This window comes from Hyla sarda, chromosome 7 (assembly GCF_029499605.1).
Source record: "Hyla sarda isolate aHylSar1 chromosome 7, aHylSar1.hap1, whole genome shotgun sequence".
NCBI lineage: Eukaryota > Metazoa > Chordata > Amphibia > Anura > Hylidae > Hyla > Hyla sarda.
In genome coordinates, this window is record NC_079195.1 from 235,491,328 (window position 1) to 235,504,139 (window position 12,812).

General features: G+C 50.5%; 1 protein-coding gene across 2 annotated transcripts in view; it reads left to right on the forward strand.

Moving 5' to 3' along the window:
* Positions 1-12,812, forward strand: part of SLC6A9 (solute carrier family 6 member 9) — a 183,637-nt gene that overhangs the window by 154,004 nt on the left and 16,821 nt on the right. For both annotated transcript variants that reach the window (XM_056533155.1, XM_056533156.1), the window contains 6 exons: positions 4,655-4,928; positions 6,323-6,455; positions 8,196-8,330; positions 8,840-8,943; positions 11,515-11,752; positions 12,249-12,383. In XM_056533155.1, the coding sequence (XP_056389130.1) occupies positions 4,655-4,928; positions 6,323-6,455; positions 8,196-8,330; positions 8,840-8,943; positions 11,515-11,752; positions 12,249-12,383 (1,019 nt within the window). The remainder of the gene's footprint in view (positions 1-4,654; positions 4,929-6,322; positions 6,456-8,195; positions 8,331-8,839; positions 8,944-11,514; positions 11,753-12,248; positions 12,384-12,812) is intronic.

Here is a 12,812-nt window from a genome sequence, read left to right on the forward strand (position 1 = left end):
TAGGAGGATGGGATATGAGGACCGGATAGGAGGATGGGATAGGAGGTCAGGATAGGAGGACGGGATAGGAGGACGGGATAGGAGGTCTGGATAGGAGGATGGGATAGGAGGATGGGATAGGAGGACGGGATAGGAGGTTGGGATAGGAGGACGGGATAGGAGGTCGGGATAGGAGGACAAGATAGGAGGTCGGGATAGGAGGTCGGGATAGGAGGATGGGATAGGAGGTCGGGATAGGAGGATGGGATAGGAGGATGGGATAGGAGGACCGGGACAGGAGGTCGGGATAGCAGGATGGGATAGGAGGTCGGGATAGGAGGACGAGATAGGAGGTCGGGATAGGAGGTCGGGATAGGAGGATGGGATAGGAGGATGGGACAGGAGGACCGGGACAGGAGGTCGGGATAGGAGGACGGGATAGGAGGTCGGGATAGGAGGACGAGATCGGAGGTCGGGATAGGAGGTCGGGATAGGAGGTCGGGATAGGAGGTCGGGATAGGAGGCCGGAATAGGAGGAGGGGATAGGAGGACGGGATAGGAGGACGGGATAGGAGGACCGGGACAGGAGGTCGGGATAGGAGGTCGGGATAGGAGGTCGAGATAGGAGGATGGGATAGGAGGATGGGATAGGAGGTCGGGATAGGAGGTCGAGATAGGAGGATGGGATAGGAGGTCGGGATAGGAGGTCGAGATAGGAGGATGGGATAGGAGGTCGGGATAGGAGGTCGAGATAGGAGGATGGGATAGGAGGTCAGGATAGGAGGTCGAGATAGGAGGTCGGGATAGGAGGTCGGGATAGGAGGACGGGATAGGAGGTCGGGATAGGAGGTCGGGATAGGAGGTCGAGATAGGAGGATGGGATAGGAGGTCGGGATAGGAGGTCGAGATAGGAGGATGGGATAGGAGGTCGGGATAGGAGGTCGAGATAGGAGGATGGGATAGGAGGTCGGGATATGAGGATGGGATAGGAGGATGGGATAGGAGGTCGGGATAGGAGGTCGAGATAGGAGGATGGGATAGGAGGATGGGATAGGAGGTCGGGATAGGAGGGCGGGATATGAGGACGGGATATGAAGTCAAAAGTTTCCTCCTTTGTTTATTTTCCTCCCCAACAAGGATTAGGAAGGAAAAACCGGGCAACACCGAGTACTCAGCTAGTATATATATATAGAGAGAGATATATATAAATATATATATAATATAATTTGTGGGGTCTCTTCTGGGGGCTCCTATCACTGTATACAGATATATATATAATATAATTTCTGGGGGCTCCTGTCGCTGTATACACATATATATAATATAATTTTGGGGGGCTCCTGTCGCTGTATACAGATATATATATAATATAATTTTGGGGGGCTCCTTTCGCTGTATATATATATATAATATAATTTTTGGGGGGCTCCTGTCGCTGTATACAGATATATATAATATAATTTTGGGGGGCTCCTGTCGCTGTATACAGATATATATATATAATATAATTTTGGGGGGGCTCCTGTCGCTGTACATATATATATATATAATATAATTTCTGGGGGCTCCTGTCGCTGTATACACATATATATAATATAATTTTGGGGGGCTCCTGTCGCTGTATACAGATATATATATAATATAATTTTGGGGGGCTCCTTTCGCTGTATATATATATATAATATAATTTTTGGGGGGCTCCTGTCGCTGTATACAGATATATATAATATAATTTTGGGGGGCTCCTGTCGCTGTATACAGATATATATATGTAATATAATTTTGGGGGGCTCCTGTCGCTGTACATATATATATAATATAATTTTGGGGGGCTCCTGTCGCTGTACATATATATAATATAATTTTGGGGGGCTCCTGTCGCTGTATACATATATAGATAATATCATTTTTGGGGGGCTCCTGTCGCTGTATACATATATACATAATATAATTTGGGGGGGCTCCTGTCGCTGTATACAGATATATATATAATATAATTTCTGGGGGCTCCTGTCGCTGTATACATATATATATATATATATATATATATATATATAATATAATTTTGGGGGGCTCCTTTCGCTGTATACATATATAGATAATATCATTTTTGGGGGCTCCTGTCGCTGTATACATATATACATAATATAATTTTGGGGGGCTCCTGTCGCTGTATACAGATATATATATAATATAATTTCTGGGGGCTCCTGTCGCTGTATACATATATATATATATAATATAATTTTGGGGGGCTCCTGTCGCTGTATACATATATATATATATATAATATAATTTTGGGGGGCTCCTGTCGCTGTACATATATATATATATAATATAATTTTGGGGGGCTCCTGTCGCTGTATACATATATATAATATAATTTTGGGGGGCTCCTGTCGCTGTATACAGATATATATAATTTCTGGGGGGCTCCTATCGCTGTATAAAGATATATATCATTTCTGAGGGGCTCCTGTCGCTGTATACAGATATATATATATATATATATAATATAATTTTGGGGGGCTCCTGTCGCTGTATACATATATATATAATATAATTTTGGGGGGCTCCTGTCGCTGTACATATATATAATATAATTTTGGGGGGCTCCTGTCGCTGTATACAGATATATATATAATATAATTTTGGGGGGCTCCTGTCGCTGTATACAGATATATATAATATCATTTTGGGGGGCTCCTGTCGCTGTATACAGATATATATAATTTCTGGGGGGCTCCTGTCGCTGTATACAGATATATATAATATAATTTGGGGGGGCTCCTGTCGCTGTACATATATATAATATAATTTTGTAGGGCTCCTGTCGCTGTACATATATATAATATAATTTTGGGGGGCTCCTGTCGCTGTATACAGATATATATATAATATAATTTTGGGGGGCTCCTGTCGCTGTATACATATATATATATATAATATAATTTTGGGGGGCTCCTGTCGCTGTATACAGATATATATAATTTCTGGGGGGCTCCTGTCGCTGTATACAGATATATATAATATAATTTTGGGGGGCTCCTGTCGCTGTACATATATATATAATATAATTTTGGGGGGCTCCTGTCGCTGTACATATATATATAATATAATTTTGGGGGGCTCCTGTCGCTGTATACAGATATATATAATTTCTGGGGGGCTCCTGTCGCTGTATACAGATATATAATATCATTTTGGGGGGCTCCTGTCGCTGTACATATATATAATATAATTTGGGGGGGCTCCTTTCGCTGTATACATATATATATAATATAATTTTGGGGGGCTCCTGTCGCTGTACATATATATATATATAATATAATTTTGGGGGGCTTCTGTCGCTGTACATATATATAATATAATTTTGGGGGGCTCCTGTCGCTGTACATATATATATAATATAATTTTGGGGGGCTCCTGTCGCTGTACATATATATATATAATATAATTTTGGGGGGCTCCTGTCGCTGTATACAGATATACATATATATATATAATATAATTTTGGGGGGCTCCTGTCGCTGTACATATATATATAATATAATTTGGGGGGGCTCCTGTCGCTGTACATATATATATATAATATAATTTTGGGGGGCTCCTGTCGCTGTATACAGATATATATAATATAATTTTGGGGGGCTCCTGTCGCTGTACATATATATAATATAATTTTGGGGGGCTCCTGTCGCTGTATACAGATATATATTATATAATTTTGGGGGGCTCCTGTCGCTGTACATATATATATAATATAATTTTGGGGGGGCTCCTGTCGCTGTACATATATATATAATATAATTTTGGGGGGCTCCTGTCGCTGTACATATATATATATATAATATAATTTTGGGGGGCTCCTGTCGCTGTACATATATATATATAATGTAATTTTGGGGGGCTCCTGTCGCTGTACATATATATATAATATAATTTTGGGGGGCTCCTGTCGCTGTACATATATATATATATATAATATAATTTGGGGGGGCTCCTGTCGCTGTACATATATATAATATAATTTTGGGGGGCTCCTGTCGCTGTATACAGATATATATAATATAATTTTGGGGGCTCCTGTCGCTGTATACATATATACATAATATAATTTTGGGGGGCTCCTGTCGCTGTACATATATATATAATATAATTTTGGGGGGCTCCTGTCGCTGTACATATATATAATATAATTTTGGGGGGCTCCTGTCGCTGTATACAGATATATATAATATAATTTTGGGGGCTCCTGTCGCTGTATACATATATACATAATATAATTTTGGGGGGCTCCTGTCGCTGTACATATATATATAATATAATTTTGGGGGGCTCCTGTCGCTGTACATATATATATAATATAATTTTGGGGGGCTCCTGTCGCTGTACATATATATAATATAATTTTGGGGGGCTCCTGTCGCTGTACATATATATATAATATAATTTTGGGGGGCTCCTGTCGCTGTACATATATATATAATATAATTTTGGGGGGCTCCTGTCGCTGTACATATATATAATATAATTTTGGGGGGCTCCTGTCGCTGTATACATATATATATAATATAATTTTGGGGGGCTCCTGTCGCTGTACATATATATAATATAATTTTGGGGGGCTCCTGTCGCTGTACCCTTCACCGTCTGGTTGTGTCCCCTCCTGCAGGTGTGGGCTACGGGATGATGGTGGTCTCCTCGTACATCGGGATTTATTACAATGTGGTCATCTGTATCGCCTTCTATTACTTCTTTGCGTCCATGACGCGGGTCCTGCCCTGGACGTACTGCAATAACCCCTGGAACACGGACAACTGCGCCGGCGTCCTGAGCCCGTCCACCAACAGCAGCTACAACCTCAGCGTCCATGGAGACGCCTTCAACTTCACCGAGATCCTCAACCAAACCGCCAAGAGGACCAGTCCCAGCGAGGAGTACTGGAGGTAGGCGGGGCCTGGCTGCGTCTGGACGTTACGTGTCCGCCATTACTCTTGGACCACCTGCTGGCACTGTATCTGGCATATAAGGAAACCATCACAGCTGAGGCTTTGTTACAGTTGCATTCAGTCAGGACAATGCTCTGTGAACTAAACAGCCTTGGTGTCTGCACTGATACATTGTAACAAAATATTCGTATTTAGCTCCATTTGGGCATCACTGGTCTTGACTGACACATTGTAACATACTCCTAAGCTGTGAAAAGTATAAGGTCAGTATGAGGTATTCAGCCTCGGAATGTAACGGGTGTCATTCACTGACAGCAAGCAGAGATCCAGGAAAGGCTGAAGAGTTTACACATGAGGGGGAGAGGATATATTATAATATGATACATTGTAACAAACCATCAGCTGTGAGTAGTAGGGAACAGGACAGGTATTGGACTTCAGATCATTCACTGACAGCAAGCAGAGATCCAGGAAAGGCTGAAGAGTTTACACATGAGGGGGAGAGGATATATTATAATATGATACATTGTAACAAACCATCAGCTGTGAGTAGTAGGGAACAGGACAGGTATTGGACTTCAGATCATTCACTGACAGCAAACAGACATATTGAAGTTGTGAAGAACTGAAACACTGAATCCATTAGAAAGTGTCAGGTTTACATGGGACTGCGGGTTCAGGAAGGTGACAGGAGGTGTTGCCGCAGGGTCCAGCGAGCTTTTATTGTCCATTATACGGCGCCCGCACTGATCCCTGCCCAGGGTGGAGGAGAGCATGCTGGGATTTGTAGTGTGCAGGATCGCTCACAATGCTGGAGGTGGTAGTAGGTGGCGCCCAGCGCTGCTGCCATTGTGCCGAGTCGCCTTCTGCACAGGAAACGCTGACAATGCCAACGCTTCCTGAAGGGACGACGAACATGACGAGACCCCAGACGGGCAGGAAACGGGCGCCTCGGGGCATTGTCTGCCGGGCACGGGCGCCTCACACTCAATGGACCCTCATTGTCTGCGCTGCAGCTAAAAAACATCCCGGTCAGGTCCTCACCACCAAAATGGCGTCTCCTGTACTGTACACAGTCATGTCTTATCTGCTGCTGGGAAAGCTGGGTGACCACCCATGTGTGGACAGTACAGCACCAATAAAGATGCCATCCATCCCCCACTATCCCCAGTGCATGAGAGGGACATGGCCACCATCACAACTGACCCAACTTTCCATGGCTCCTGAATGCAGCAGCTGCTGAGTGACACAGTTGTGTATTCAACATGAGTTGTCTGAGAAAGCTGGGTGGTGACCAATATGGCAGCCTTTACATTGTTATATCCTTCATTGGGGTTTGTGACCTCACGCTCCTGTATGACATCACTAATGTCGCTCCGCTCATCTTACAGGCTTTACGTGCTGCGGTTGTCGGATGACATTGGGAACCTGGGGGAGGTGCGGCTGCCGATCCTCGGGTGTCTGGGGTTGTCGTGGATCGTCGTCTTCCTTTGTCTTATTAGAGGCGTCAAATCCTCCGGAAAGGTGAGTTACCCCGATTACTGCCCCATCATCTGCTCCAACCTACTAATACCTTGTCCTGTGCCTCATCCCTCCTCTCCTGTGCCTCATCCCTCCTCTCCTGTGCCTCATCCCTCCTCTCCTGTGCCTCATCCCTCCTCTCCTGTGCCTCATCCCTCCTCTCCTGTGCCTCATCCCTCCTCTCCTGTGCCTCATCCCTCCTCTCCTGTGCCTCATCCCTCCTCTCCGGTGCCTCATCCCTCCTCTCCTGTGCCTCATCCCTCCTCTCCGGTGCCTCATCCCTCCTCTCCTGTGCCTCATCCCTCCTCTCCTGTGCCTCATCCCTCCTCTCCTGTGCCTCATCCCTCCTCTCCTGTGCCTCATCCCTCCTCTCCTGTGCCTCATCCCTCCTCTCCTGTGCCTCATCCCTCCTCTCCTGTGCCTCATCCCTCCTCTCCTGTGCCTCATCCCTCCTCTCCTGTGTCTCATCCCTCCTCCGATGCCTCATCCCTCCTCTCCTGTGCCTCATCCCTCCTCTCCTGTGCCTCATCCCTCCTCCGATGCCTCATCCCTCCTCTCCTGTGTCTCATCCCTCCTCCGATGCCTCATCCCTCCTCTCCTGTGCCTCATCCCTCTCCTGTGCCTCATCCCTCCTCCGGTGCCTCATCCCTCCTCTCCTGTGCCTCATCCCTCCTCCGGTGCCTCATCCTTCCTCTCCTGTGCCTCATCCCTCCTCTCCTGTGCCTCATCCCTCCTCTCCTGTGCCTCATCCCTCCTCTCCTGTGTCTCATCCCTCCTCCGATGCCTCATCCCTCCTCTCCGGTGCCTCATCCCTCCTCCTGTGTCTCATCCCTCCTCTCCTGTGCCTCGTCCCTCCTCTCCTGTGCCTCATCCCTCCTCTCCTGTGCCTCGTCCCTCCTCTCCTGTGCCTCGTCCCTCCTCTCCTGTGCCTCATCCCTCCTCTCCTGTGCCTCATCCCTCCTCCGGTGCCTCATCCCTCCTCTCCTGTGCCTCGTCCCTCCTCTCCTGTGCCTCGTCCCTCCTCTCCTGTGCCTCATCCCTCCTCTCCTGTGCCTCATCCCTCCTCTCCTGTGCCTCATCCCTCCTCTCCTGTGTCTCATCCCTCCTCTCCTGTGTCTCATCCCTCCTCTCCTGTGCCTCATCCCTCCTCTCCTGTGCCTCATCCCTCCTCTCCTGTGCCTCATCCCTCCTCTCCTGTGCCTCATCCCTCCTCTCCTGTGCCTCATCCCTCCTCTCCTGTGCCTCATCCCTCCTCTCCTGTGTCTCATCCCTCCTCTCCAGTGCCTCATCCCTCCTCTCCTGTGCCTCATCCCTCCTCTCCTGTGCCTCATCCCTCCTCTCCTGTGTCTCATCCCTCCTCTCCTGTGCCTCATCCCTCCTCTCCTGTGCCTCATCCCTCCTCTCCTGTGCCTTATCCCTCCTCTCCTGTGCCTCATCCCTCCTCTCCTGTGCCTCATCCCTCCTCTCCTGTGTCTCATCTCTCCTCTCCAGTGCCTCATCCCTCCTCCGGTGCCTCATCCCTCCTCTCCTGTGCCTCATCCCTCCTCTCCTGTGTCTCATCCCTCCTCTCCTGTGCCTCATCCCTCCTCTCCTGTGCCTCATCCCTCCTCTCCTGTGCCTCATCCCTCCTCTCCTGTGCCTCATCCCTCCTCTCCTGTGTCTCATCCCTCCTCCGGTGCCTCATCCCTCCTCCGGTGCCTCATCCCTCCTCCGGTGCCTCATTGCTCTGTCATTCTCCCCTAGGTGGTCTACTTCACCGCCACGTTCCCGTACGTGGTCCTCACCATCCTCTTTGTTCGGGGGATCACCCTGGAGGGGGCGATGGACGGGATCATGTATTACCTGACGCCTCAGTGGGACAAGATCCTGGACGCCAAGGTGAGGTCCCGGATTCTTCCTTCCCGGTGCGGTAGGTTTTCTGGCCCCGGGTAATGTATAGGATATAACGTGGAGGTGACGCACGGACCCTCAGGATGCAGCCCCCGCTGTCACGCGCTCTGGAGGAGGATGCTGGGGGTTATTGTTAATCAGATCGCTTCTTTCGTTTTTCATAAGTCATTTATATAAAATAAAAATGAAATAAATAATGAAGGAAGTCATGTGATTGGTTGCCGGGGTAACTGCTCCACTTTTCCTCTTACAAGTTTTGATAAATCTCCCCTGTATGTTTAACCCTGTGTTGTGTTATTGGGGCTTCAGCGCCACCTGGTGCCCATATGTGATGCTACACCTGACAAACCTGTTATCAGCCAGAAGAGGCCGCGACGCTCTGCAGGAGACTATAAACAGCTGACGCCTCCCGTATTATAGTCACTGTCGGCCGGTATCCTCCACTTATTCACTGAATGACCATTGCGCCTCCTGTCTTCTGTTCTGTGTTCCTGCAGGTTTGGGGGGATGCAGCTTCCCAGATCTTCTACTCTTTAGGATGTGCATGGGGAGGACTCATCACTATGGCGTCTTACAACAAATTCCATAACAACTGTTACAGGTAGGACAGCTGCAGCTTCTCTCTCTCCCTGTGTCTGTGACGCTGCAGGCTGTGAGGAGGAGGGGATGTAGCTGCAGCTTCTCTCTCTCCCTGTGTCTGTGACGCTGCAGGCTGTGAGGGGGAGGGGATGTAGCTGCAGCTTCTCTCTCTCTCCCTGTGTCTGTGACGCTGCAGGCTGTGAGGGGGAGGGGATGTAGCTGCAGCTTCTCTCTCTCCCTGTGTCTGTGACGCTGCAGGCTGTGAGGAGGAGGGGATGTAGCTGCAGCTTCTCTCTCTCCCTGTGTCTGTGACGCTGCAGGCTGTGAGGGGGAGGGGATGTAGCTGCAGCTTCTCTCTCTCCCTGTGTCTTTGACGCTGCAGGCTGTGAGGAGGAGGGGATGTAGCTGCAGCTTCTCTCCCTGTGTCTGTGACGCTGCAGGCTGTGAGGTGGAGGGGATGTAGTTGCAGCTTCTCTCTCTCCCTGTGTCTGTGACGCTGCAGGCTGTGAGGGGGAGGGGATGTAGCTGCAGCTTCTCTCTCTCCCTGTGTCTGTGACGCTGCAGGCTGTGAGGGGGAGGGGATGTAGCTGCAGCTTCTCTCTCTCCCTGTGTCTGTGACGCTGCAGGCTGTGAGGAGGAGGGGATGTAGCTGCAGCTTCTCTCTCTCCCTGTGTCTGTGACGCTGCAGGCTGTGAGGGGGAGGGGATGTAGCTGCAGCTTCTCTCTCTCCCTGTGTCTGTGACGCTGCAGGCTGTGAGGGGGAGGGGATGTAGCTGCAGCTTCTCTCTCTCCCTGTGTCTTTGACGCTGCAGGCTGTGAGGAGGAGGGGATGTAGCTGCAGCTTCTCTCTCTCCCTGTGTCTGTGACGCTGCAGGCTGTGAGGAGGAGGGGATGTAGCTGCAGCTTCTCTCTCTCCCTGTGTCTGTGACGCTGCAGGCTGTGAGGGGGAGGGGATGTAGCTGCAGCTTCTCTCTCTCCCTGTGTCTGTGACGCTGCAGGCTGTGAGGAGGAGGGGATGTAGCTGCAGCTTCTCTCTCTCCCTGTGTCTGTGACGCTGCAGGCTGTGATGGGGAACAGATGTAGCTGCAGCTTCTCTCTCTCCCTGTGTCTGTGATGCTGCAGGCTGTGAGGGGGAGGGGATGTAGCTGCAGCTTCTCTCTCTCTTTGTCTGTGAGGCTTCAGACTGTGAGGGGATGTAGCTGCAGTCCCTCTCTCTCTCTTTCTCTTTCTCTCTCTCTCTCTCTCTCTCTCTCTCTCTCTCTCGTAGCTGCAGCTTCTCTGTGTCTGTGAGGCTGCAGGCTGGGGGGAGGGGATGTAGCTGCAGCTTTTCTCTCTGTGTCTATGAAGCTACAGATTCTCTCTGTGTCTGTGAGGCTGCAGGCTGGTGGGGCGGGGGTGTAGCTGCAGCTTCTCTCTCTCTCTCTGTGTCTTTGAGGCTGCAAGCTGGTGGGGAAGGGGTGTAGCCTCAGCTTCTCTCTCTCTCTCTCTGAGGCTGCAGCTTCCCTCTCTGCATGTGAGACTGAAGGCTGGGGGGATGTAACTGCAGCTTCCCTCTCTGTGTCTGTGAGGCTGCTGCTTCTCTCTCTCTCTCTCTCTCTCTCTCTGTGTCTGTGAGACTGCAGGCTGGTGGGAAGGGGGTGTAGCTGCAGCTTCTCTCTCTCTCTCTGAGGCTGCAGCTTCCCTCTCTGTGCCTGTGAGACTGCAGGATGGGGTGGTGTAACTGTAGCTTCCCTCTCTGTGTCTGTGAGGCTTCAGCTTCTCTCTCTGTGTCTGTGAGACTGCAGGCTGGGGGGGGGGGGTAGCTGCAGCTTCCCTGTCTGTGAGACTGCATGCTTGGGGGGGGGGGGGTAATTTCAGCTTCTCTCTCTGTGTCTGTGAGGCTCCAGGCTGGTGGGGAGGGGGTGTAGCTGCAACTTGTCTTTGTGTCTGTGAGGCTGCAGCTTCCCTCTGTGTCTGTGAGGCTGCAGCTTCCCTCTGTGTCTGTGAGGCTGCAGCTTCCCTCTGTGTCTTTGAGGCTGCAGCTTCCATCTCTGTGTCTGTGAGGCTGCAGGCTGGTGGGGTGGGGGTGTAGCTGCAGCTTCCCTCCCTGTGTCTGAGAGGCTGCAGCTTCTCTCTCTGTGTCTATGAGGCTGCAGACTGTGAGGTGGAGGGGATGTATCTGCAGCTTCTCTCTGTGTCTGTGAGGCTGAAGACTGTGAGGGGGAGGTGATGTAGCTGCAGCTTTTCTCTGTGTCTGTGAGGCTGAAGACTGTGAGGGGGAGGGGATGTAGCTGCAGCTTCTCTCTGTGTCTGTGAGGCTGAAGACTGTGAGGGGGAGGGGATGTAGCTGCAGCTTCTCTCTGTGTCTATGAGGCTGCAGACTGTGAGGTGGAGGGGATGTAGCTGCAGCTTCTCTCTGTGTCTGTGAGGCTGAAGACTGTGAGGGGGAGGGGATGTAGCTGGAGCTTCTCTCTGTGTCTATGAGGCTGCAGACTGTGAGGGGGAGGTGATGTAGCTGCAGCTTCTCTCTGTGTCAGTGAGGCTGCAGGCTGGGGGGGGGGGGAGCAGCTGATTTCATGCCATTTAGTTGACATTCAGGCCTGTTGCCTTCCAGGGACAGCATCATCATCAGCATCACCAACTGCGCCACCAGTGTCTACGCCGGATTCGTCATCTTCTCCATCCTCGGCTTCATGGCCAATCACCTGGGTGTGGATGTGTCTAAAGTGGCCGACCACGGTCCTGGTTTGGCTTTTGTGGCGTATCCAGAAGCCCTGACGCTGCTGCCGATCTCACCTCTGTGGTCCGTTCTGTTCTTCTTCATGCTCATCCTCCTGGGACTCGGGACGCAGGTAATCGCCACCTCACCTGTCATTGAGAAATATGGTGGCTCTCCTGTCCGCACGTAAACCCTCTCCTGTCCGCACCTTAACCCTCTCCTGTCCTCACGTAAACCCTCTCCTGTCCGCACGTTAACCCTCTCCTGTCCGCACGTAAACCCTCTCCTGTCCGCACGTTAACCCTCTCCTATCCGCACGTTAACCCTCTCCTGTCCGCACGTTAACCCTCTCCTGTCCGCACGTAAACCCTCTCCTGTCCGCACGTAAACCCTCTCCTGTCCGCACGTAAACCCTCTCCTGTCCGCACGTTAACCCTCTCCTGTCCGCACGTTAACCCTCACCTGTCCGCACATTAACCCTCTCCTGTCCGCTCATTAACCCTCTCCTTTCCACACGTTAACCCTCACCTGTCCGCACGTTAACCCTCTCCTGTCCGCACGTAAACCCTCTCCTGTCCGCACATTAACCCTCACCTGTCCGCACGTTAACCCTCTCCTGTCTGTTACAGTTCTGTCTGCTGGAGACTCTGGTCACCGCCATTGTGGATGAGATCGGAAACGACTGGATCAGACGCTGGAAGACGATTGTGACGCTGGGGGTGGCCGTGGTGGGTTTCCTGCTGGGAATCCCTCTGACCACTCAGGTGAGGCCGGAGTATTATACACGTATAACGGCCCTGCAGGGTCAGGGGGATGATGGGAGTATTATACACTTATAACGGCCCTGCAGGGTCAGGGGGATGATGGGAGTATTATACACTTATAACGGCCCTGCAGGGTCAGGGGGATGATGGGAGTATTATACACTTATAACGGCCCTGCAGGGTCAGGGAGATGATGGGAGTATTATACACTTATAACGGCCCTGCAGGGTCAGGGGGATGATGGGAGTATTATACACTTATAATGTCCCGGCAGGGTCAGGGAGATGATGGGAGTATTATACACGTATAATGGCCCTTCAGGGTCAGGGGGCTGATGGGAGTATTATACACGTATAACGGCCCTTCAGGGTCAGGGAGATGATGGGAGTATTATACACTTATAACGGCCCTGCAGTGTCAGGGGCATGA